General features: G+C 38.4%; 1 protein-coding gene across 1 annotated transcript in view; it reads left to right on the top strand.

The window, feature by feature from the left end:
• Positions 1–3,557: 3,557 nt before the first annotated feature.
• Positions 3,558–26,530, top strand: part of SLC25A12 (solute carrier family 25 member 12) — an 89,035-nt gene continuing 66,062 nt past the window's right edge. Inside the window, exons 1-3 of the mRNA XM_007117888.4 lie at positions 3,558–3,657; positions 4,604–4,657; positions 22,462–22,604. Of these exons, the coding sequence (XP_007117950.2) occupies positions 3,646–3,657; positions 4,604–4,657; positions 22,462–22,604 (209 nt within the window). The 5' untranslated portion in view covers positions 3,558–3,645. The remainder of the gene's footprint in view (positions 3,658–4,603; positions 4,658–22,461; positions 22,605–26,530) is intronic.

The raw sequence follows: 26,530 nt of genomic DNA, 5'->3' as shown, positions 1-26,530 counted from the left end.
AATATTTCAATAAAATATAAAGAACCATTTTATACTTCTAGATGTAGGCTCAAACCAATCTACACTTAAAATTTCCAGATGTTCAAATATCTTTGTGTGTATGTGCCATTTATTTCATTATGCTATTTATTTCAAATATTTTAAGTGAGCATCTTGATGTGGGGATGGCATAAATGCCAGCTTATTCCTCATCATAGTGATGGTGTATGTACCCTTAATCTAGGAGGAGCCCCACTCCTGGTTTAATTAGTCAGTGATATCCTAATGCTCCACTACATGTTTGTACACCACCTTGATTTAGTTCTTGCAAGATGGCATCCGTCATAGCTGTGTGGGATATGGAAATGGGAACAAAAATATATTCATGTCAGTAAAATAATCAGAGGAAGCTAGAATATAAATAGAACATGTTATTAAATATAGAGGAGGGCCAGGAGTTGTGGCAGAATAGGCTCATTGGAAATTGCCTCTTGTTTTAATAACTACATTTTAGTTTATTAGGGTGCTAGGCATTAGGATAATTCCAACTTTCACCCACAAAGTTAATGCAATGTCAGCTGCCTGGGAGTTGGAGACATATTTCTGTGGATTTGTCTAGTAAGCCCATACTTTGTTTTTGCATCTGGGGGTAATATATTATTTTCATGGGCAAGGACTTCACAAGCAGATTTAAATTTCCAGCTCAGTCAAGCTTCATATTAAATATTTTATGAAACCAACTCTAAAAAGTGACTATTAATGACAGTACCTTTGCAGCTAGTCTCTTAGCCTTTAACTTCCAATTTCACTTTCTGAAATGTCATTCTTTTTTTTTTTTTTTTTTTTTCGGTACGTGGGCCTCTCACTGTTGTGGCCTCTCCCGTTGCGGAGCACAGGCTCCGGACGCGCAGGCTCAGCCGCCATGGCTCACGGGCCCAGCCGCTCCGCGGCATGTGGGATCCTCCCAGACCGGGGCACAAACCCGTGTCCCCTGCATCGGCAGGCAGACTCAACCACTGTGCCAACAGGGAAGCCCAAATGTCATTCTTTTTAGACTCAGTTATCAAGTTTTCAACTTATAGTTGTGCCAAGGTGTTAAAATTATTTCTTGTTTACAAATATCGTTTGCAGTCTAAAGAAAGTTATAAATTTCTATACTGGCATTCTATTTTTAAAAATTATAAAAAGTTTTGAATTATGTCTACCTCCTTTTCCCAAATATTTTGTGAATCTTATTTGACAGGTTTGTCTTTTGTTATTCCATTAACTAATAAGTTTTCCCTCAACCCTGATCATCTACAATTGAGGAAGAAGTAAGTTGTAGTTTGTTTTAACATCTAATAATACTATTAGCCAATCATCATAACAGAACGACAGAGTTCAAAGTTTTTCAGGGCAGAAGCTCTAACTCATAGGCTTTTGTATTCATTTCCGTACTTAGTTCATCCCACAGTACATACTTTTAATACCTTTGTCCAATTTATTGTTTGTTATATTTGGATAGATGAAAAACCTAGCAAAATTCACCTTTTTTTTCTTTTGTCTGTGCTGGGTCTTTGTTGCGGTGCATGGCGCATGGGCTACTCTATTTCTGTTGCACGGGCTTCTCTAGTCGTGGCACGTGGGCTCAGTAGTTGCGGCGCACAGGCTTAGTTGCCCTGCAGCATGTGGGATCTTAGTTCCCTGACCAGGGATTGAACCTGCGTCTGCTGCGTTGGAAGGTGGATTCTTAATCACTGGACCACCAGGAAAGTCCCAAAATTCACCTTTATTCAGGGTAGCTGAGCTCTCCTAACTTCTCTTTATTTAGGGTAGCTGGCAGCCTTAGTTTTAAATTATTATATCATCTCCATTGCAACTAGATTGGCATCAGTGATACTCTTAGAGCTTGCTCAAAGATCAGCTATATCTTATTCAAGAAAATTGTTATTGTGGCCTGGTGCCTGCCTATACCTATGAATTATTGTGGTGGGTTCTGTCTAAATGTAGTGTTGTCTTCCTCTCTACGAGTGGCCAGTATGTCCCTAAATTTCACTCCAAAGGTATGGATTTGGTCAACAACAATGTGTTCCAATAGAAAATAATCCCTTCATTTTAAATAAATGCCTTCCTTTCCTTTAAGTACTTTTATTCAAACTAAAGGACTTTGGGGCTACAAACAGACATCCTTCCCTTGAAAAGTAGCATGAAATAAACAACTTGAGATTCCTACTTAGAGAAACTTCATAAAATAAGAGAGCAGAGTATCAGGGACATAAGGTGCTGGTAAAACAAAATATGAATTTGTAAATCTTTATGTCCAATTACATTGTTAAAAGAACTTTGAACGGACTGAAGAAAGAGATGTGATGGTGGCAGACAGTTAAAGCAACTGCAGCAGAAAAGCTCACTTTAGGAGTACTAGTAATATATCATTCCTTATCAACAATTTCCATTTGCCAGTCCCTTGCCTCATTTCTACAATATTAACTTGGATAATTAACACAAATATTATGATTAGTGAGGCTGGAGAAAAGGGAAGCCTCCTGTGAGATTCAACACTGGAAATGGAAAAGAGGGTGGAGAGGGATTATAGCGCTAAATGAGATATTAGATATTAGACTTTTTTTTTCAAACAGGGAGCTTGCTTGGTTTAAAAACACAAACAAACAACAAAAAAAATACACTTAGGTTTGGGGTTGTGGGGAAGCACTGACCATCTGTAAGCTCCTAGACAGTAAGGGCTATATGTTATTAATGTTATTAATCTTTGTATTCTTTACATGCAGGACTGTATCTGGCGTATAATAGATGTTGTTGAGCAAACGTTTGTTGAGTGACTCAATATTCGGCTCAATATAGTCATAATGGCAGGACTCAGTTTGAGAGACATTATTTTGGTTCAAAGTAAAGCTACCCTTTCTTAGACAGGGCTGGAAATGTTTATGTAGAGGCAAGCTGGGCCAGGATTCAGTGCCAGCCCTGTCAAATGGATTTTTTTCCCTCTAGGCATTTGTGTCCCACCTCATGCACAAAGGATTTGGGTGATTAGGAATGTGGAGTCTACTAATAAAGCTTTATAACAGTACACGAAGCACAAGTATATTAAGCGTATTCATCGCGTGCCAATTTAAGGGCCTATTTCTCAAGTTATGTTTACTTAGGCTTTCTCCAGAGTGAGTGGTTCCCAATCTGTTTTATTGTCAGTATTTCCCTTTAGTTGTCATCAATTCACTTGCTGTTATTCTTTTAAATGGGACATGTTCTTTGATCCTTCGAAATCTTGCCCAATCTAGGCCCCAAGCGTTGCTCTAAGTCTCAGGAGAAAACGACTTTGGCTGAAGTCGGCTCCCAAAGCCACACCCACTAAGAGGCCTTAAGAGACCTGGGGCTTTCCCGGTGGCTGCTCAGCGGCCGGCAACCACGCGGCACGCCGGAATCCCACGGCTTGGTCCTCCAGTCTCCCCGGCGGGAGGCGCATCCCCCTCCGCGCCGCGGGCCAGCTCTTTCTAGCCGGGACGCCGGGCCTTCTGCCGGCCCCGCCCGCCCCGGGCTCATTTGCATAGAGGCGCGCGCGGCGCCGGCGAGCAGGAGGGAGGGCGGGCGCGGCCGGGAAGGCGGCGCGCGCGTGCCCTGACAGCTCGGCCCTGCTCGTTCACTCGCTCGTCCCCGGCTTCTGAGCACAGCATGGCGGTCAAGGTGACTCTAACTCTCTGCTGCTGCCTTTATTTCATAAGAGACATTCCGGGGACCGTGCCTGCAGCCCCTCAGCTCTTCCTATTTACTTCTTTGCCTGATTGTTAGATAGCGTGTCGTGGGGCTCCAGGGAGAGCCGTACGGGGCTTGCACCGGAGGGAGAGGATGCCCGGCCGGGGGAGGGGAAGGAGGAGGGATTGTGAGTTGGAGGGGCTTGTAAGGACCACAGGTCGGTGAAGGAAGCGTAGTATCCTGCCCTGGGTACATGGGATTGTGAGCCAGGGGTTGGAGGGCATCAGAAAGGGAGTGGGAGGAAGTGGCATATATAGCCGGGGATGCCTAAGGCATCTGTGTACCGCGGTGGGGGAGGGGGTGAGTTATTGAGTATTTTGGGGCCTCTGGAGCCGGGGGCAGTGGTTGGCATTTGAGCTGCAGGTGGCAGGATGGCTAAAGTATTTAGAAACGTTGCAGCAGTTTTCATTATTTTAGGTTGGGTGGAGAAAGAGAGGGGCGTGGAGATAATTATATTCTGGATTGCTTTCCACGGGAAGAAAGGCCAGTAGGCCATGCAATGAATTTGGGAGTTTCAACTTTCCTGTTGTCTCTACTCTTAATGGCCTCTTGATTTGAAGGTGGGTGGTTGCCAAATGTGTTGCTGGTGGATGTGGAGTAAGGTAGGGGATTGATCCTCATGGCCTTCCCTTTCCAGTCCAGGGGAAATCTATCTGATAGATTTGCTATATTTTAGGCTCTTCACACCTGTCTTTCCACCTTGTGGTCACAGAGCTCCAATTTGACAGTTGTTATCAGTATTAGTGCTTTTGGTTTGTTTTAAGCTAAATGCCCTTATAAAAGATAAGAGCATTGATTGCTGGCATTTGTGAACTGTAATCTCAAGAGATTGCCTGGTCTCTAGTGAAGCATTAACTGGCTTTTTTTTTTCTTACAGGTGCAGACAACCAAGCGAGGTGATCCTCAGGAGTTAAGAAACATATTCCTCCAGGTAAATTGGCTTATGTGCTGTGCTTTTTCTTGGTGGGGGAGATGTAAGTCTAGTACTTTTTAAGGCCTTAACTTTCAGGAATGTCCTATTTTCATGTATTCTTAAGAACATGATAATAGATAATATAGATTATAAGTCTCTTATTAAGTTTTTATAAAAAGATTTCCCTCACATTATTTTTTAACATGACTTAAGACATGTAAAAAAACACTAAAAAGAATTTCCAGCTTCTCTTAACCATTGTGACCAAAATAAAATTTCAAAATGTATTGACACTCTTGTGCAATTGATAGGTATGATGATTAAAATTCTTTTTTCCTTGAAAGTTGTGTGTTTATAAAGTTTTCCTACTTCTAAGCACTGTGTAATTTGTTACAGAGATAAGAATATTATCTGTTCTTAATTAAGCTGTTCTTAATTTGTGTGTGTTTTCTCCCTCTGTTTATTTATATTATATCCATGGGCATTGGGGGTTGTGTTACAAAATGTTTCTGTTTGGGATTCTTGCAAGGATCCACCTTCACTTCTGCTAAGTTTTTAGAATCAGTGACTTGCTGTAGATTTCTAAAAAATTGGCTTAGTTTTTTTGTTTTGCTTTCTTTTCTTAAATTTCAAAAGTTCTGCATGCAGGAAATTGTACCTAAGTACATATAAAGGGGGAGACAAGCTAAGGTGTTCTACCAAATGTTGTGTTTTTCTCTGAAATCTTTTAAGAACTTTCTATTCTGGACCTGGTTCTCGTATAGAAACTTTGACCTTGGGCAGGTCCCTTCTGGGTATTAGTTTCCTCTGTAAAATGAGAGGTGATCTCCAAGGTTCCTTCCAACTGCAGAAGTCTGTGATTCTATATTAGGAACAGACTAACATATACAGATCAGCCTGGAATAGATGACATTTTTATCTGAGACATGTGAGTTGCTTAAGCTATTGTTGGGGAGCACACTTCACAGATGACCAATTAGTGAAAATGAGAATCTTAAATTTTATAAAATCTGATGAAGGGAAGCATCATTTCCAGAACAAAAGTAATTGTGATAGAAATGCTCTATTTATGGTTCAGAACCTTTATTCCTCACAGTTGTTCTTGAAAATAACCAAAAATATGTCAGTGTTAACCACACGATGTACTCAATTGTTTTATGAGGAGTTCATGTGATATAGTTAATTTTATTTTCTAAATTAAGTAGGCATGGAAGAAATCATTTGAAATGCTGCAGGAGGTGATGAACAGAGCACTGACCCAGGTGTTAGGAACACTGGGTTCAATTGCCAGTCCTGCCTCTATCTGGTTGTTGCACCTGTAAGCTAATTATCTGGCTTTCCTGGGCTTCATCTTCTCATGTGGGACTCAGTGGGCATAAGGGAATGTGAACTGAAGTCCTTTCAGCTTTAAAAATCCTATGGAAAAAATCTGTGATTCTGTATGGATTTGGTTTTTGGGGAGAGGGGAGGGTGCAGATACAGAGAGAGAGCTGGGACTGTGCCTAGCTTTATGAAAACTTTTAAATCTTATCTTTTTACACATTATTTTGATGATGCCCTTATTTTTTATACTGAAAATTTGTGGAATTTATAATTGGATGTTTAGCACTAACTGTAAAGCACTGACCCAAGAGTTATTGATAAGAGACAGAGGAGATACTTACCTTCAAGTAGCTGAAGGAGCTTTAGTTGAATCAGTTTGAGGGCAGTTAGCAAGTAACATAGATTTTTAAATTTCTTTCTGAAATACTTCAAAATATAGTTACTTGAAGCTGTAGGACATTATTTAGAAAGTTTTGTTTTAGATACATATGGTTTATAAATATTTTAGAGGTAATAGCAGGCAAAAATACATACTAACTATGCATTTCTTTACAACTTAATGTTGCTACATATATTTACTGAGGATTATTTGTGTGCCATGTATGCACTTGTATTTAGTTTAGTATATTGAATAATTACAGGGGAGGATTGAGCCAAGACTTGAATGGTAATGGACATGTGACTAGCTCCTCTTTGAGACGGGTTCCATCTCCCACAGTTTTTGGTAGAGGGAGTCAAGAATAATGAAGGCAAATGCATAGCCTCTGGTATGACAGTCAAGTTGGTTTGTCTAGATAATTGTGGTTATGTAATAATAATGACGGTGACTATCATTTACTGATCATTCTGTAGTATGCTGGGTATTGACCTAGTCCTTTAAGGGTATTATATTAATTTTCTTTTTAAAAAATTTTTAATTGACATGTAGTTGATTTACAGTATTTCAGGTAAGGGTATTTTGTTAATTTTCATAAGAACCTTAGGAGATAGCATTATTGTCCCTGTTAAACAGATGAAGTTAATTGGCTTGGTTAATGTCACTTAGCTCATAAGTGGTAGAGATTGGATTCAAATCAAACTATAGAATCCATCTTCTTAACCCTTATACTCTGCCACTTGTGGGATCTTGAAATGGGATGACTTTTGAAAGCTAGAGGTATGTAAGGGTTTAACAGCAGCTGTGTTTGTTAAGAAGTTAAAGAAAAAAACATCCGGTTACTTAGGTGATGAAAAAAAGTACCTTTACACTGTGACTACCTAGAACATTTGGCCAAGGGGTTTGGATTTGCAACAGTAGGAAGGCACTGTGGGTTTTCTGAGTGGGCAAACTGAAGTGGTGAATTCTGGTAGCTCTTTGTGTATGTTGGATAAAGTGTGGAGAGGTTGGAAATAGGTAGAGAGATCAGTTAAGAGGCTATTGAAATAATTCATGTTGGAGACAATGACCTGGAGTGGCTGATGGCTGAGGAAATGGAATGGGAGGACAGTACCAGGGACTTTGGAAGGGATGAATCAATTGAATTTGGTATTAAATATGAAAGTAAAGGAAGGAGTAGTGAATCTGGCATTTTTAGAATAGATGTTAATTTATAAGGCATCTATTTTGGGAATTTGGCAGGGGGGCGGTTTGAAGTTTGGTTGCTAAATAAATGTGTCCCAGTAAGTAAAAGTCAGATACAAATTTGTACAGGTGGTAGATGAATCCTTGGGTTAGGGGGATTAATTGTAAAATAAACAAGACAGGGGATAAGGGACTGATTTATAAGTGATATCCTCAATTGAAGTGGAAGGAGGAGGAGAACTATGGAGAATGATCCCATGGGAGTTTAGAGTTTCACAAAAAGGGTATAGTCAAAGACTAAAATCTAGATTATTCTGTTATTAGTATAATTTGGTTTGGGTAGGATTTGGGGGTCACTTAAGTTCACGGTCATTTGAGCTACTTAAAGAGAAGATTTAATTTTGAATTTTAGAATGCAGTTGAAAGCTCTCTTTTGTAAAATTTAGATCTGTGGCATTAACTGTCTAAATTCACAAATAGTCGGTGTGGCTCAAAAAATCATTTGTTTTGTAAACAGCAAAATATTCCTGTTTGAAAGTGCTGTTATATCTGTGTTTAATGGAATGATGTGTGCAGGTTCATGAGAGTAAAGCATTATGGTTCTGAGTATAGAGAAATAGGTTTATTTTGTCTGTGTTCATTGTTTCTCAAATTTTGATGAGCTATGTTTTCCATTAATTAAAAAAGAACAATAATATTCACTAGGATTCTTGCTTTTTCCTGCCGCCCAAGTTCATAAAATTGGAGCAAAGCTATGAATTCTTATGTGTTAGACTGCTATAATTTTACAACCAGCTGTCAAGCTAATATTTTACTGTTGCTACCCTTACAACTGTCATTTCTTGATTTATGCCTTCTTTTACCTCTCTCACCCACACACTATCATTGACCCAAATTTGCTACATCAGAGGTATACAGTAGCAAAAGGAGACAATAGAAGCAATGAAGAGGGAGGTGAGGTGAGGACAACAGGAATGTCACAGGCTGTTTGTTAGAAGCCTGACGAATTTCAAAATGAAGAGTTAATCTGGTTTGGTCTGTGCTTTGTGGCAAAGTAGGTTTATCAAAAAACTGTTTTGAGGGACTTCCCTGGCTGTCCAGTGGTTAGGACTTGGTGCTTTCACTGCTGTGGACCCCGGTTCAGTCCCTGGTTGGGAACTAAGATCCCTCAAGCTGCACGGTGGGGCCGAAAAAACCAAACCAGAACAAAACAAAAAACTGTTTTAAGTGAATGATTTTTCAAGATCTCTGTCTTTTTTAAAAAAATTAATTAATTTATTTTATTTTATTTACTTTTGGCTGCGTTGGATCTTCGTTGCTGTGCACGGGCTTTCTCTAGTTGCGGCGAGCTGGGGCTACTCTTCGTTGTGTTGCGCGGGCTTCTCATCGCGGTGGCTCCTCTTGTTGCGGAGCATGGACTCTAGGCGTGTGGGCTCAGTGGTTGTGGCACGTGGGTTCAGTAGTTGTGGCTCGTGGACTCAGTAGTTGTGGCTCGTGGGCTCTAGAGCGCAGGCTCAGTAGTTGTGGCACACAGGCTTGCTCTGCAGCACGTGGGATCTTCCCGGACCAGGGCTTGAACCCGTGTCCCCTGCATTGGCAGGCAGATTCTTAACCACTGCACCACCAGGGAAGCCCTCTGTCTTTTTTTTAGTTGATAGATTTTCTGTTGTTCATTTACCAATGTATTCTATGATAAAAGCAATACATGTTGAGACTGTACCATTATATATGCTAGACCAAAAATGTATGGCAGTGTAGAAACCAAATATTATTTTGATCCTGTTCTTTTTTTCATTATCACCAATGTAACAATGCAGATCATATCCCATATAAAATTATGAAATTGCATTTTTTCTATCTTGTTTATTTTACATTAGAAAGTAGGTATAGAAGATGCTGCTGCTAATGTAAAGCAAAGAGTAATTCTTCCTTAGGGTTTTTATGATAACTTAAATTTTTGATTGAAAGAAATATCCTTTATTCAGTAAATATTTGTTTACATATTATGTATTTATTTACTTTTGGCAGTAACCTGTGGCTGAGAAGGGAGTTAAGCAGGGCTTTTAGCAGGAGACTTTTCTATTTTGTTGAAATATGAGTTAGGGCTATGTTTTCCAAAGTGTAGAAAGTGTACCACAATATTACAGTTCTAGTAAGATTATCAAGTATTGAAAGATGATAACATCTACTGAGGCCAAATGTGGAGAAAAAAGGTGCTCTCATACTGCATTTGTGGAAACAAAGACTCTTTGCAAAGCAGTTGGCAATGGTTTAAAATAAAAAGATACCACTTAAACAAGCAATCCTACTTTTGGGATATTTATCACAGAGAAATAAAAATACTCATAAGAATATATATGTACAAGGTTGTTAGCGGCAGCACTCAATTGTCCCTCAAACAATAGAAAAAAAAAAGGGGGAGACAAAATAAATGCTATCAAAGGGAAGTGGTAGAAAAATTATGAAATAACCATAACATGGAAAATTATGCAGATACAAGAAAGAATGAGTTAGGCTTATTCCAGCTGATTTAGAGGGATTTCCAATGTACTATAAATGAGGAAAGAAAGATATAAAAAAGTTTATGTAGAATGATTCTACTTTTCTAAACATTACTTCATATATGTTGTATGTATATTTAAACATATATTTTGATATGATTTAATGGGCATTAAGAAAGGTATGGAAGGATAGATAATGTTAACTTGGTTGGGGAAAGAATTTGGGGGAAATAAAAACAAAATTTCAATGTATATGTATTAAATTTTGAGCAAGAGAATAATTTAAAAAGTAAGAACTTAGTAATTCAGAACCCGAAGTTAAAAAAGGACTTCGCAGTGTAAATTGGGTTGTAGAACCCAGTAAGAGACACACAGAAGGGGATCTATAGTTTTCTTAGCCACACCGATTAACAGGTTTTCACCAGTTTTTCAGACTATAGAAATTGAAGATGATAACCTTTATCTTTAGTTTATAAAGTATTTGCCGTTAACTATGTAGAGTTCTCATTAATAAAAAAGTGTTAGGCATTAAGGGCATACTAGCAACATAGTGAAGGCTTTATCCTTGAATCAACTAGACAGATTAAAAAATAATTGAAAAGATGAAAAAATGTGTTATTAAATGCCATCTATGTTCTACTACCAATCAATACATTTTTAATTGTCTTCTATGTGATAGGCTAGGCATATGTGTGGTTCTACCTTTGTAGATAAGATAGGAGTTTAGTGAAGGTAGGACCTCACATTCTAGGTAGGGGTGAGACAGACAATAACAAAGCCCACACACTGAGAAACAAATAAACAAAAACCAACTACAGATTGTGACAAGTCCAATAAATGGAATGATGGAAAAGGTGATTGTTTTTCAAGATGGTGGCTAGTGAAGGCCCCTGAGGAAGTGATATTAGGGCTGAGAACTGAAAGGTAGGTATAGAGAGTTCCGCAAGTGCAAGGGCCTAGATGTTGATAGGGTTTGGTATGTTCAACAAACAAAAATGAGGCCAGTGTGCCTGAAGCATCAGTGAGTGAGGGGGTGCATGGCCAGTAAGAGATGAGGCTGAAGGAGCCACACCAAGCAGGGCCTTGTTTGTAGGTCATGAAGAAGAGTTTGGATTCTTCTTATAAAGAGTGTCGTGGAAACCGCTGAAGATCCTTCACCTTGGAAGTGGAATGATTCAATTTATATTTTAAATACGTTGTATTTAGATAGATCATATTGAAATGTAAGCTTTCTCATACATTTCTGTACTTTCTTGTGGATGACTGCCTTGAGTAGACTGTGATTCTTTCAATTTAATTTCCTCCTGTCCACAGCATTCTTAGAATATCTTGAGCTGGGCCTTGGTTGACTCCTTCTCATCCAGGAGGCAACAGAGTGTAGCTGGAACCTACATGGGCTTTGTAATCTAACCAGAACTTGAATCCTTATTTGATCCCTTTTTGCTATATGACCTTAGGTGTTTACATTACTTTTGGAGTCTGTTTCCTCATCTCTCTAAGAAAGAGTAACCATATCTAGCATGTAGGGATGCTATAAAGATAAATAAGGTAATGTGTAAATAGTGCCTGACACATGGAGAATCTAGTAAAGCTTAGTTCTTTGTCCCCTTTCTTTTCTTCTGAGGTGAGGACTTTTCTTTCCTGAAAAGGATCTCAGTCCCTTGTGTTCCCCAGTTAACTGTGCTGGACCTATAAAGTGACTGAGATGCTAATGAGTGTTTATGATTATGTACATTTAATAAGTTAATTACTCCTTTTTTGATGTGTTGGGTCTTCGTTGCTGTGTGCGGGCTTTTCTGTAGTTGCAGTGAGCGGGGACTACTCTTTGTTGTGGTGCGCAGGCTTCTCATTGCGGTGGCTTCTTTTTGTTGCGGAGCACGTGCTCTAGGTGCGCCGGCTTTAGTAGTTGTAGTGCACAGGCTTAGTTGCTCCGCGGCCTGTGGGATCTTCCCGGACCAGGGCTCGAACCCATGTCCCCTGTATTGGCAGGCGGATTCTTAACCACTGCACCACCAGGGAAGTCCTACTCACATTCTTGAGATATACATCTGAAGATCTTCACAAATCCCCACATTCAGAAATACTACCGTAAGAGGTAATTTCTCACAAGTCCGTAGGTTCTGAGAAGGGGTAGAGCCATGGTCTAAGACTGGGAGACTGTGGAAGATATAGGCAGAATTTTCTTTTGAACCTTTAGTTGCTCTTTCTGAATCAGAGAAGGAAAAATAGTCCAACCAAGAAATACCAAGACACAGACGTGAAAGAGAGACTTGTAATTCATTCTTTATGTGTGTAATTTAAAAAAAATCATCATCTCCCTGTTCTGTCCAGCTCTCTTTTACTTAGTGCTGCTGAAATTTCTGGAACATCGTTCACTGAAACCAGTGCTACGGCCAGTATTGGGCTTCTAGAACTGTGCTATTGTTTGCTTACTATTATGTCTTAGGCACTGTTTTAAGTGTTTTATACAAATCATATGCAATCCTCAGAACAACTCTATAAGGTAGGTGCCATTAATATTCCCATTTTATAGATGAGAAAACTGAGCCCCAAAACAGTTAAGCAACCTCCTCAAGGTTGTTTGGTAAATGGAAGAGACTTGCTTTATGTATGTTAATACAACATGCCTTTTTTACTTAATATTGTATGGCAATACAGGTATGGTAGTAAGTGTAGAATCGTCTCATTGTTTTTTGGAACCTTTTAAAAAGACTTTTTTATTATGGAAAATTTCAAACATATAGGAATTTAAAGAAGGTAGCATAATGAATTGCTATGTACCCATCACTGATCTTCACCAACTATCATAGCTAATTTTGCTTCATCTATATTGCAGCTGCACTGGATTATTCTGAAGCAATTCCCAGACATCCTATCATTGCATGCATAAATACTTTAGAGTCTGTCTCTAAAAGATGATGACTCTGAAAACCAACCAAACCACAATACGTTGTCACACCTAAAATTTTTCCTTAACCACATGGATTTCCATTCACTGTTGAAATTTCCATGCTTGTTTCATGTTTTTTTTTAAAGGTAACTTTTTTTTTTTTTAATTTTTATTTCTGGCTGCATTGGGTCTTCGTTGCTGCCACGCGGACTTTCTCTAGTTGTGGCGAGCGGAGGCTGCTCTTCGTTGCAGTGCGTGGGCTTCTCATTGGGGTGGCTTCTCTTGTTGCAGAGCATGGGCTCTAAGTGAGCGGGCTTCAGTAGTTGTGGCACACAGGCTTCAGTAGTTGTGGCTTGCAGGCTGTAGAGCGCAAGCTCAGTAGTTGTGGTACACGGGCTTAGTTGTCCCACAGTATTTGGGATCTTCCCGGACCAGGGCTCGAACCCATGTCCCCTGCATTGGCAGGCGGATTCTTAACCACTGTGCCACCAGGGAAGTCCCTTGTTTGATTTTTTTAAAGTTGCTTTTTTAAAATCAGGACCCAAGCCAGCTTCCTACATTGCATTTTGTTGATCTGTCTTTGCTCCCTACGAGGATAAAGGGCCTTCTTTCTCCATGGCAAAAATCTTGCTATTTAATCAAGGCTTACCAACAGTAAAGCATTTTGTACTCCTAGGAGCTGTACCTTGATTGTCAAATGTGATTTGCCCCGGCTTATAAGTATATACGCTCCTTGTATGTTCCCATGGTTACTTAGACCAAGAGATTGAAGTATTTATTTTAAAAACAATGCAAATTAATTATTCAACTTAATCTGCCCTGAGAAGTATTCTAGTTCCAGTTATTGACTTGTCTGGGGTCATTATTTTATTTCCAAGGTTTTCGGCCATTTTTAGGGGTTGTTTTGATAGACTTAGTTTATTATGGTAGCTTTAGTTGATTTCAGTGATTAACGAGAGTCTTACACCTCCTCATTCTGTTAGAAATTGCATTGTTTAGTAGCTGACAGTAGGACTTGCTGTAATGGACAGTAAAAAATACATATATTAAAGCAAAAAGAGAATAGTATTTCATGAAGCAATCAGAGTGAGAAAGGCAGACTTCTGGAGAATTTTCTTTGCAAAGTTAAATAGAAGGTTTTGTTTCTAGTATACGTGAAATATGCAGCTGAAAGTGCTAATTAGATGTATAAAACTGCCTTTTCCTAATGCGTTTGTAGATTTTAGTAAATATCAGAAAAATTTTGTGTCACTAATTAAAATCTGTTTAAAAAAAATTAACGTGGCTCAATAGAGTTGTTAAAATTTATGTGACCATATGTGTTAAAAATTATTTTTTCTCATTAAAATATTATTTATGATAGATGAATTCCACATTGTACTATTGTAACAGGGTTTGTGTTGTTGGATCTGTTGCGGTCTTTGCTTGTTGCATAGAGAGCTTGTGTCGTGAAAGGGCATGTATTCCTGACTAAATTTGGCTTCCATTAGGAGTAAGAGCAGTAATAATAGTGAAGGACAGCAAGAGGATTAGCTTCATATGCTGAGCTCTTGCCTTGGTACCTGTCTTTCTCCTCCACTGGTCATGTAATTCGTTTTTCTATGTGGGAAATGCTCTACGTGATATTTGTAGTTACTGAACATTGTGACGTCGTTTGAGAATTACTGAAATCGCAAGGATGTTAAGATCTGAAAATGTCAGTGTATCTTAATTGGAGCAAAGTCATGGAGGAACAGTGTGTTTTGACTCATATTACAGCCACATGTTGGCTGAGCAGAGATGAAGCTTCCTAGACCAGTCAGGACGGATTTTCTGGTAAACCCAAGAATAGTGGAAGTCAACCCCAAAGAAACCTTGGTTTGGATAAAGGTGAGGAGTTAGAAGAGTAACTCCTTCATGTTCGGGCAGAAGCAGAAAAATTCAATACGCAAGGAGGGAAACTGGGATCCTCTGCGTTTCTGTGTTTTGTGAGCATTTCTAAGCATATTCTAAGAATAACTATGTCAATATGCATTAGCTTTACAATTTCCAAGTACTTTGGTGTTCAAGATCTCATTTTCTCCCTTACAAAAATATCTATCTTTCTGTAACTTCTTGTTAAAGAGACTCTGAGAAGCTATGTGTTTGCTCAAGAAATCTCTACTAGTTAACGACCCAGGCTTAGTCCCTGTTTTCTGACCTTAGTTTCAGTGTCCATCATGCCATCCTCTCTGAGCAACTTGAGGGCTGGAGCTAAGTTTTTTTGATCTCTACATCCCTAGTACCAGGCCTAATGCCCAGCACAAAGTTGGTGCTTGATAAATGTTTTAAAAGTGAAAACAAAGTAACCTGAAAGATTTGATTTAAGCATATTTTTGGCTTAATAAGTAGTGCTTCTAGATATATTACCTTGTTTTGGTATTACTGAAAAAAGAATATCCTTTATCTTGACACACTGTATAATTTTTTAAAAAGTAACCAACTTTCTAGTCACAGCCTGTCAGAATTTTCCTTTATAATCTCTGGAAAGTCTTTTAGAAATATCAAACATCAAATAAAATCTGTTTTTGAACTTAAACCATTTAAACAGGTAATTTAATATCATTTAGACTATTTGGGTTTACTCATTCATGTCATTGAATTTTAAGTTAACCTTTTTTTTTTTTCCTTACTCAATGGAAATTTAGGGTTGTATATATAGACTCTTCGTAAAGTCTTACTTTATAGTTAACCTGTGATGTGGGTTGCATACATTCTAAAGGTTACTTAAGGTTAAATTTGGTAAATTGCAAAGGAGTTACTGTTATCCAATTTACTACAGTCAAGTGAGGTCTTGATGTGTTGATCTGTAGGCTTGACAGGCAAAACATTTCTAGATAACATGATCTTATCATTTGGTGCTAGAGGTAGTTCAGTGCAAGTACAACATAAATCTGTATATGAAACCCTACTGTCTTTTATCAACAATAATTTTGAATAAATGTATAAAGATTCTAATTTTTCATTAAGATCCATTTTCTTTCTCAAGTTTCAGAATGTCAAGGCTTTTTCAAACACATATGAACTATACTCAAAGTAAATCCAGCTATTTCTGGAAATGTCAAAGCTATGTGCACTTTTACATTAAAATACTTGCGTTAGGTTAGGAAAAAGTTTAATCGAGAGAACAGACTACCTATTTTTATTCAGATACTGTCAGCTACTTCTTGTCTGTCTTTCATGTGTCCTTGACTTCTTGCCCAAGAGGGATTTATGACTGCTTAAGAAACATATTTGAAATGGCAAATGATTAACTCTAAAGTTATTTGGAGTATGGATATAATATTTGGTTAATTTCATTTGAAGTCATTTTAGTTCAGTCTTTGAAATGATAGGAACAAAATAGGAATGATATTGTGGGACTTCCCTGGTGGCACAGTGGTTAAGAATCCACCTGCCAATGCAGGGGACATGGGTTCGATCCCTGGTCAGGGAGGATCCCACATGCCATGGAGCAACTAAGCCGGTGAGCCACAACTGCTGAGCCCATGCACCACAACTACTGAAGCCCGTGCACCTAGAGCCCGTGCTCTGCAACAAGAGAAGCCACCTCAGTGAGAAGCCTGGGCACCGCAACTAGAGAAAGCCTGCCTGCAGCAATGAAGACCCAACACAGCCAAAAATAAATAAATAAATAAAATTTTAAAACATTTAAAAAAATAATAAAAAGAAATGATATTGTGAAACTACTAAATTACTTTAATATATTAAAATTTTAGCCTAAGTGTTAGCCTAGGAGATCCAAAACTTTTTTTAAATTGCTTTTTATCGTTTTTAGTGTAAACATGCAAGTCATTTTGGTTAGCAGAAAGAGGTCTCAATAAGGCCACTTAACCTTTTCCTATTTCTAGCTGTATGTGTTACTTTAGGCCATGTTTCCTTTTTTTTTTTTTTTTTGGTCTGGTTAAACATTATTATCCAGTCAATTAAAATAAGTGTTGAAAGCAATGAAGTTATTTAAAATAAACAGATCAGTCTTCTTTTAAAAAATACTTTTTGGTTTAAATGTATCACCTGTTTTTGAGGTACCTGCTTTTCTTTGTTAACGAAATTCCTAAAATGTTTTAGTCTCTTGACTGACTGTGAGTAGATTCTAGTTTCAGTTATAAATTCCCTCTTCTGTTTTGTCTGTTCAGGCAGAAGGCTCACTGACATTGCCAAGTAATTGTCTCTAAATTAATGAGTTAATTAGTTAACTGTCTCCTGCAGAAGTCAAGTACTGACTCCTTGTAGGTGAGAAGACTTGTGTTTTTTTCTCTGAGCTATGTACTTTATCTTTCAGTTAAAATCAAGTTAAAATAGACTAGGAGAGTTGGGGAAAACACTAGCAAAATACCTCAGGGTAAGTGATTCTCTGGCATCATTTATAACCTAAGATACTGGCAAAGCCTGTTCCAAGTACATGTCAACAAAAGCATTTGTTTTCCTTGTTGGCCACTGTGTCCTTGGTGATTTGTGCTAAGGCTGCTTTATTTCCTGATAGTTTTAAAGTCAAGAATGTTGTGAAATCCTGGTGATTCAGTAAGTGCAGTATACATTCTGTGTGTGTGTGTGTGTGTGTGTGTGTGTGTGTGTGTGTTCTGTGTATATAGTGGTGATAGTCCTGGCAATCAAATTCAGGTATTAGTATTAGATATTAGACACCTCCGTGACAAAAGAAATGAACAATTAGTTGCTATATTTTGTTAATACTAACTCTGAAATGTTTTCATATTGTTTCTTTTGAAAATTGACATCTGCTAATTAAAGAAAGTAACACTCAAATTGTGAAGTGAGAGAACAAAGAGCACCATAACCCATCTCTTGTATTTTCTTATTTTATGTTTAGTTCTTAATTCTTTTAAATTTCTCTTAAAAGTTGGCCCAGGATTCTTTGTCAAAGAATATGAGCATTTCTATGGTTCTTTATATATGACATGTATGTATATTTGTGTGTATGTACATATATATGGCTAAATCACTTTTTAAAAATTTATTTATTTATGGCTGTGTTGGGTCTTCACTCCTGTGCACGGGCTTTCTCTAGTTGCGGTGAGCGGGGGCTACTCTTCGTTGCGGTGTGCGGGCTTCTCATTGTCGTGGCTTCTCTTGTTGTGGAGCACGGGCTCTAGGTGCACAGGCTTCAGTAGTTGTGGCACGTGGGCTCAGTAGTTGTGGCTCGCAGGCTCTAGAGCACTTAGTAGTTGTTCACAGGCTTCAGTAGTTGTGGCACACGGGCTTAGTTGCTCTGCAGCATGTGGGATCTTCCCGGCCCAGGGCTCGAACCTGTGTCCCCTGCATTGGCAGGTGGATTCTTAACCACTGTGCCACCAGGGAAGCCCTAAATCACTTTTTAAAAGGCCTGAATTTGAAAAAGTAAGGTGTACAGAACAATGTAAACAGTATGTTATCATTTGTGTAAAAAAGAAATGGATAAGAATATTCATACATACATATTTGTATGTATATATATTGGCATATATATATATCTTATATATAAAATTTACTTGTTTATGCACAAAACATCTCTGGAAGCATATGCAAGAAATCGATTGCCTCTGGAGTGAGGAATTGAGTGATTGGGGACAGAGGTGGGAGGAAGACTTTTCACTGTATATCCTTTTGAATTTTGAATGGTATGAATTGACAGTATTAAAATCATAAATAAGACAAAAAGCCGCCAGCAGTGAGTGAAAGTCCCCATTGTTTTTCATTTTCACTCCCATTGCCTTGGTTCAGGCTTCAGTCTCTTTACCTGGATCATTGCAGTAGCCACTGCTTGGTCTCCCTGCCCCCAGTCAGTTTCTCTCTTCTCCAGTCCATCTTTTACATTGCCTCCAGAGAGAGCACAGGTCAGATCATGTCTCTCTCCTGTCGTAAAATTTTCCGTGGCTTCCCATGGCCAGGATAAAGTACAGACTATTCAGTTTTGCATTCCAAGCCTTCCACTATCTGGTCTCAAACTGCCTTTCAGCTTCACTTTCTTCTACATATCTTTGTATACCCTCTCTTTGTTACCATTTCTTTCTCCAACTAACTCCTCCTCCCCCCAAAAAGAAATAAATATATTTTTAAAATTTCTGTATTTGTTTTCTTTTTTTTTTTTTAAGCCTGAAATACCCTTTCTCTCCATTTGCAGTTGAAATTAGATTTTACTTTCAAGGCCTATTCTAAACATTATTTTCTTTTCCCTCCCACCAATCCCTTCCCACCTCTCTGCAAAATGAATCATTCTTTTTGGTTCCCAGTGTATGTTTTTCATACCTTTGGCACTCATTCTAGTTAGTTGTTGACTTGTCAGTCTCTTAAAATTCTATTTTTATACTTCCTTTTATTGATTCCTCTTTCCAGTTGCAGTAGTCTCCCTGACATTGTGCCTTTCCCCACTTTTGCCTGTCCTTAACTCTGGTGGTTTTCGTATCTTGGTAAACATGTCAGGGTACACATGTCAATGTATAGCATAACAATGTTATGTTATACATTGAAGAACTTCAAGGAGGAGAAGAAGCAGTTGATTAGAATTAGTAGAATCCACTCACTATCACTATCAATGCCATTCAGTTTATTTTTTCTTTATCCTATGTTTGCATGTGTATTGTTTTAAAATTCAAAGATTATTTCATTTTCATTTTATAGATGCGTGTTATATCTAGAGGCCTGGGAGGAGAATGGCATCGTTGAAGGACTCACAGCGAGTTAGTGGTAGAGCCAGTATGTAAACCCAGGACCCTTTCAGGAATGACTTTTATAGCATGTAGAGAGAACATGACTTTATTTTGGGGTGATATTAGTTAGGTGCTTTTGGTAGTACCAGCTAGTAAAAATGCGTCCACCTTTGGGCTGCTTCTTGTGCAGGCTGATAGAGCATTTGTTGTGATACCCTCTATGGTATTTTTCAGAGTACAACAAAGGAAATATTTAAAAATTTAATTCTCTCCTTATTGAAAGAGCTAGTGGCTTGGTTTAGACAGATTCACAAATGAGGACATTTGAAATGCTTAACCAAAAAGCAGACCAACCGTCCTTTGCTCTTTTCCTTCTCATCCTCATCTTGTTTCCTAGAAGCAACCTCTTGTAACTTTTCTAGCTATTTATTTTGATATTTCCCTTCATATTTCTATACTGCTGTTCTAGACACTATTGACTTTCTTTTATAGCAGTTGAGGACTTAGCTTCTTTATACTACTTCCGGACCCCATTCTTCTCCCTCCATTCTTATGAGCATATTTGTAATTGTTATTAAATTAATATTTGTTATCTACATTATTATGACTAAGTTCTGTTTATTTTCAGCCAAGTCATGTATTATAATATTTTCTATTTTTATACAAAAGAAGTACTTATTCATAATTTACTTTTTTTATAGAGTTAAAAATTACCTAACTTTTCATTTACTTAGTGATTTGTGTACCTAGTACTAATTCATTAACAAATGTTTACTGAGTGCCCTCCATGTGCCAGGTATTATTCTTGGTGCTTGGGGATACATCAGTGAACAAACTAGACAAAAATTCCTTCTTCTGTGTTATTTACATTCTGGTTGGGAGATACAGTAAACATAATAAAGAAATAAAATATATATTATGTTAGAAGGTGATAGGTGCCAGGGGGAAGAAAAGCAGAGCACCCTGGAGGAATTGGGAATATGATATAGGCATGGGTGGTGATGCGAAATAGGCTGATGAAGAGTAGGTCTCATTGAGAGGAGGGCATTTGCGTAAAGATTTAAGCTCCTCCCTATGTTATTTTCCACGTACCAAATGCCTTGGATACCCTGACATTCCGGTTTCCCTAGTGGCTTGTCCTCTTGGAGGCCTCTGTCTGCCCCAGCCAGGAATGACACTCCAGAGACCTGCAGCACAAATGTTGTACTGGGATTTCCCTTGGCCACTTTACTGGGTTTGATTATCTGTTTCCTGAATCCCCTGTCTTTCTCTTACTTGGTCCATGCTCTCTTTTTGATGGAGCGAATTATCTTATAGCTTCCTGAGAAAGGGTACATAAAGGGAGAAAAAAAATCTTGAGAACCTGGATATCTCAAAGTACTTTTAACCTACTCTTAAAATTGGTTGAAAGTTTGACTCAGTTTAGAATTCTAGGTTAGAAATCATTTCTCTTAGAATTTTCAGTGCCTTACTGCAATGTCTTCAAAGCTTCTACTGTTTCTGTTGGGAAACATTGAGGCCCATGATTCATAATTCTTTATATATGACCTATTTTTTCTCTCTGAAAACTTTTAAGATGAGATTTTCTCTTTATCCTGATGTTCTGCAGTTTTATGATGATGGGCCAGGCTCTGGTGTGGTTTGTTGTTGTTGTTTTTTTTTTTTTTTTTGCAGTACGCAGGCCTCTCTCACTGCTGTGGCCTCTCCCACTGTGGAGCACAGGCCCCGGACGCACAGGCCCAGAGGCGATGGCCCATGGGCCCAGCCGCTCCGCGGCATGTGGGATCCCCCCGGACCGGGGCACGAACCCGCGTCCCCTGCATCGGCAGGCAGACTCTCAACCACTGCACCACCAGGGAAGCCCTGGGTTTTTGTTTTGTTTGTTTGAATTTATTGTGCTTGGCACTAGTGGGCCCTTGTATTCCTCAATTCTGGCAAATTTTCTGATGTTACTACTTTGATAGTTGACTGAAGTAGCTAAATTGATCAACTACAACCCAAAGATGAAGGCTTTGGTTGTTCATGTTTGGTCACACCATAGTACATAAAACCCTGAATGTATAAAGAGGCATTTATACAATAGGCAGGTATTATTATTATTTTATTCTCTAAAATTATTGACATAAAAGGCAGAATGTTTTTGTTTTTTCTTGCTCCTGGAACTTAGAATGAGTACCTATGGTGGCAGGTCTTGTTTGCTATGCTGTTGTCATTCATGGTTTGGCAGGTTGTGTCCCCATCCCCACACCCCGACTCTTGCAGGCAGGAAGTCTCCAGATGTTATCTTCTCACTTTCCATCTTGCTCACTTGGCTGCCTTTCCCCTTTCTTCGTCTTTCTCATATTTTTTCATATATATCTACACATACATTTGATTGACATAAAAGTCATTACATAAAATTTACCATTTTAAAGTATGCAAGTCAGTGTTTTTTAGTTTATTTACAATGTTATATGACTATCACCACTATCTAATTCCAGAACATTTTTTATCATCCCCAAAGAAAAACCCCCTACGTAAAGTGGTTACTCTTCATTCACCCCTCCTCCTAGTTCCTGGCAACTACTCTTTTCTCTGAAGCTCTGAATTTGCCTTTTGTGGACATTTCATATAAATGGGATCATGTGGTATGTGGCCTTTTGTGTGGTTTCTTTACTTAATAATGTTTTCAAGGTTCATCCATATTGTATCAGTACCTTACTGATGTTCTTAACTCAGGCTCTGGGTGTTTGTTTTTTGACGATCCAGAGAAAAATCTGCATTTATTATTCTTATTTTGATTATGATACTGGCCTTTAATTTACCTTTTCAGAAAACATTTGTTGGCTACAAAATGATATTGAATACTTTTAATTTTAAGTATACATTATTTGTTTATTTTTTAGTATGCCAGTACTGAGGTCAGTGGAGAACATTACATGACCCCGGAAGACTTTGTCCAGCGCTATCTTGGACTGTATAATGATCCAAATAGCAATCCGAAGATTGTGCAGCTCTTGGCAGGAGTAGCTGATCAAACCAAGGATGGGTAAGAACCTTTATGCACTTTTTAAAAATTAATGTTCTTCCATATTATATTAAAAAATAGGAAAACCATGAATTTACCCATGACCATCTGGAATTTTAATATTAATAAACCATATCTTTTCTTAGAAGTTTATAAAAACTGTTATTTAGTGCCATTATCAAATATACTACATTTCTTTCTCTTTTTTTCTTTTTATGAAAAAAAAATTACATGCAAAAGCAGTATTTTATATTGAATAATCTGAGCAGAATGGTTTTTAGGTAACTGTCTTTCATTCATTCATTCATTCATTCATTCATGCAGTAAATATTGAGTACCTATTATATTTTAGGCAGTGTTCTAAGTACTAGAATTCCATCAGTGAATAAATCACAGAAAACCAATAAACAAAATTTAAAAGTAAATTATAACATTAGGTTATAACTGCTATGTAGTTGTAGCTTTAAAATAGTTAAAGTAGAAGTGTTGGTTTTTTAAGTAAATTGTAACATTCGGTTATAACTGCTATGAAGAAAAATAAATCAGGGAAGAATTTAGAGAGTGGTATTTATTCATTTATCTGTGTACTCATTTATCTGACAAATATTTATTGAACAACCACCATTTGCCAGGCACTGTTGGACGTTAGAAATACAAACAAATTAAATGAGGTTCCTGACCGTAAGAAGAAGCTCATGGCTTAGTGAGAAAGAGGATGAGTAAACAAAGAAAAAAAAGTAATACTTTGGGAATAAGGTGTTATAGTAGAACCATATGAAACATACAAAGGACACCCAAGAAAGCATGGTTAACTATGTTTTGGGTGGTCAGGAGAGCATCTTAGAAGAAGTGATGCTTGAGTGAAATCTGGCAAGACAAAAAGGAGCTTGCTGGTGGTTGGACAAATAGGGAGGAGAATTCCAGGAAAGGGAACAACAGTGGCATGAAACATCAAGGGCCACTTGCATGTCTCTGCTGCATATGCATTGAGGAGGTTGTGTTACAAGTACTTCGGTGGGGCTGTGGCATTACTTTGTTGTTGTCAGAGTAGTGGTTGGAGTGCTGCTGGGACCTCATGTGCTAAGCTTTGACTATATCCTGTAGGCTTGTGACTCTCAGACTTGGAGGTATTTTTAGCCTGGCAGTGTATACATGTGTGCAGTCACAGAAGTTACAAGGTGCATCTTACTAGAGTGTCAGTTTACTCAAATCAAGGGGAAACAGCATTTTTATATTAAAATCAAGTATGACTGTATTATGGAGGGTATGGAATATTTTTATGCCTTGCTTTGTGAGTTCCAAGCTACAGCCCCAGGCCTCCAAGGGCCCAGTTTCTTTATCCTACCTGTAGAGGTGCTTGTGTGAAAAACTTTGAAAAACTAGGCAAAACTAGTTTTAAGTCTTTAAACCTTATTTCTGTTATTACAAATATGATCAGATTTTAGAAAAATGGGAGGTTAAAGTAGGACAAGACTTGCGTGCAGTGAAATTCGTTTAGAAGGCTGTTGTAATAGTTAAAGAAGAAGTGTTGTTTTCTAAGTTCTTTGAATCCTGGGTTATTGTATTCATTTGTATTTTCTCACAGAATATCTAGCACAGTGCATGAAATTTACTATGAGTACTTTATATCTTGGAAAGATTTTGTATAATTTATCAATGGCAGATATCACGGAACTTGTATATATTTTGTGCCCAGTCTCTTAAAAAAAGTCAAATGAACTGCTGAGTTACTGTGGACCATTCAGTCATTGGGTCTCTCAATAGTGATTAGACAGTAAGGCATATAAAAATTAATCATATTTAATCAGACTTCCTTCTTCAAATTTATTAAAGCTCTTTTAGAAACTTTTAGAGTATTTATTGTCATTAATTTGGCCTGAGACTTGCTTTCAGATATCCATATCTTTTCAGATGCTTCCTTTTGTGACCGTCTGCTCTGATCCATCCTACTTGTCTATCTTATTTGAAGCTTCATGTGGTTCTGCCAGAATCAGTTGTGTTGTTAAAGTGTGGTCAAGTGGAATCAAGTGTTTAAGTTGCCAGAGTGGGATAGATCAAAAATGGGTTTGGCTAGTAAAGAATCTAATACTGTTGAATAGTGTTTACTTAAAAAAAAAAAAACAAACTGTTTCTCTTTTGAAAAGGTAAATCTGTTCTATTTCAAATTTTAAAAACATCTTAAACTTCCTTTTTCCCCTCTCTCCTTGGAAGAAATCAGATTGAGATTGGGTAGGAAATCTGATTCATAGAGTTAGGTCATAAAAATTATAAATATATGATAAATATATGTTTATGAAACATAGATTATTTCTAAAAGCAGAGAAAGGTGGAATTTTCTAGAAACAGTGATTCTTTTTTCTTTTTTTAATTAATTAATTAATTATTTTGGCTGCGTTGGGTTTTCGTTGCTGCGCATGGGCTTTTTCTAGTTGCGGCGAGCAGGGGCTACTCTCCGTTGCGGTGAGTGGGCTTCTCATTGTGGTGGCTTCTTTTGTTGTGGAGCACAGGCTCTAGGTGCACGGGCTTCAGTTGTTGCAGCACGCGGGCTCAGTAGTTGTGGCTCGCGGTCTCTAGAGCACAGGCTCAGTAGTTGTGGCGCACAGGCTTAGTTGCTCTGCAGCATGTGGGATCTTCCCGGGCCAGGGCTCGAACCCGTGTGCCCTGCATCGGCAGGCGGATTCTTATCCACTGCGCCACCAGGGAAGCCCTAGAGACACAGTGATTCTTAACCTCCTGTTCTTGGATAGTCTTCAGAGTTTCCTGAACTTGCTGAAATATAATGCGAAATGAGTGAATTTGTATCTGCATTTTTCTGGGGAGAAATCACAGCTTTTTCAAAAGGGTCTATGGCTTCAAAAAGGTTATGAAGAACCTAGGGGAAAGACGGAAATAAAGACACAGACCTACTAGAGAATGACTTGAGGATATGGGGAGGGGGAAGGGTAAGCTGGGACAAGTGAGAGAGTGGCATGGACATATATACACTACCAAACGTAAAATAGATAGCTAGTGGGAAGCAGCCGCATAGCACAGGGAGATCAGCTCGGTGCTTTGTGACCACGTAGAGGGGTGGGATAGGGAGGGTGGGAGTGAGGGAGACACAAGAGGGAAGAGGTATGGGGACATTTGTATATGTATAACTGATTCACTTTGTTATAAAGCAGAAACTAACACACCACTGTAAAGCAATTATACTCCAATAAAGATGTTAAAAAATAAGTTAAATATCATTGTTAAAGTTTCTTTAATACTTTTAAGAAAATCAGAGGCTTTGATAATGTTTAACTTATTCCAAGTAGCCACCCCTTCCTCATTTAACGTTTAAGGAAAATGAGCTCCAGAGAGGTTGATTGACTTCCCCAATAACACAAGATTAGTTCTCTTAATTAAAAAAACTATCTTTTCTCCATTGTTCTGTTTCCCACCCCTTTACCCAGGGCAATGATGAAAAGTTCGAATAGTTCAGTTGGTCCATCTTTTTTCCAGCTCCAAGAGGTAGTCCTTGATTCTATTATACTTTTTTTTTTTTTTTTGCGGTATATGGGCCTCTCACTGTTGTGGCCTCTCCCGTTGCGGAGCACAGGCTCCGGACGCGCGGGCTCAGTGGCCATGGCTCACGGGCCTAGCCGCTCCGCGGCATGTGGGATCTTCCTGGACCGGGGCACGAACCTGTGTCTCCTGCATCGGCAGGCGGACTCTCAACCACTGCGCCACCAAGGAAGCCCTATTATACTTTTTTGATGATGAGTCTTATACATATATAACTTGAAATAGAATCACATAATATTGTTTATAATTACCCCAGACCAAATCTCAGTTAATGGAACTAGCATAAACAAGTTTGAGTGATTTAGTTAAGTGTATCAGAAAAGAAGGTTTGGGAGTGGTCAAATGTGGCCCCATGCTCTGCCCTTATCCCCCATGTTTTCTTAGCATGTAAACTGCCC

This window comes from Physeter macrocephalus, chromosome 2 (genome assembly GCF_002837175.3).
Source record: "Physeter macrocephalus isolate SW-GA chromosome 2, ASM283717v5, whole genome shotgun sequence".
In the NCBI taxonomy this organism is placed as follows: Eukaryota; Metazoa; Chordata; class Mammalia; order Artiodactyla; family Physeteridae; genus Physeter; species Physeter macrocephalus.
The sequence above is the reverse complement of the archived record's forward strand: the minus strand, read 5'-3'. Positions and strand labels throughout refer to the sequence as shown.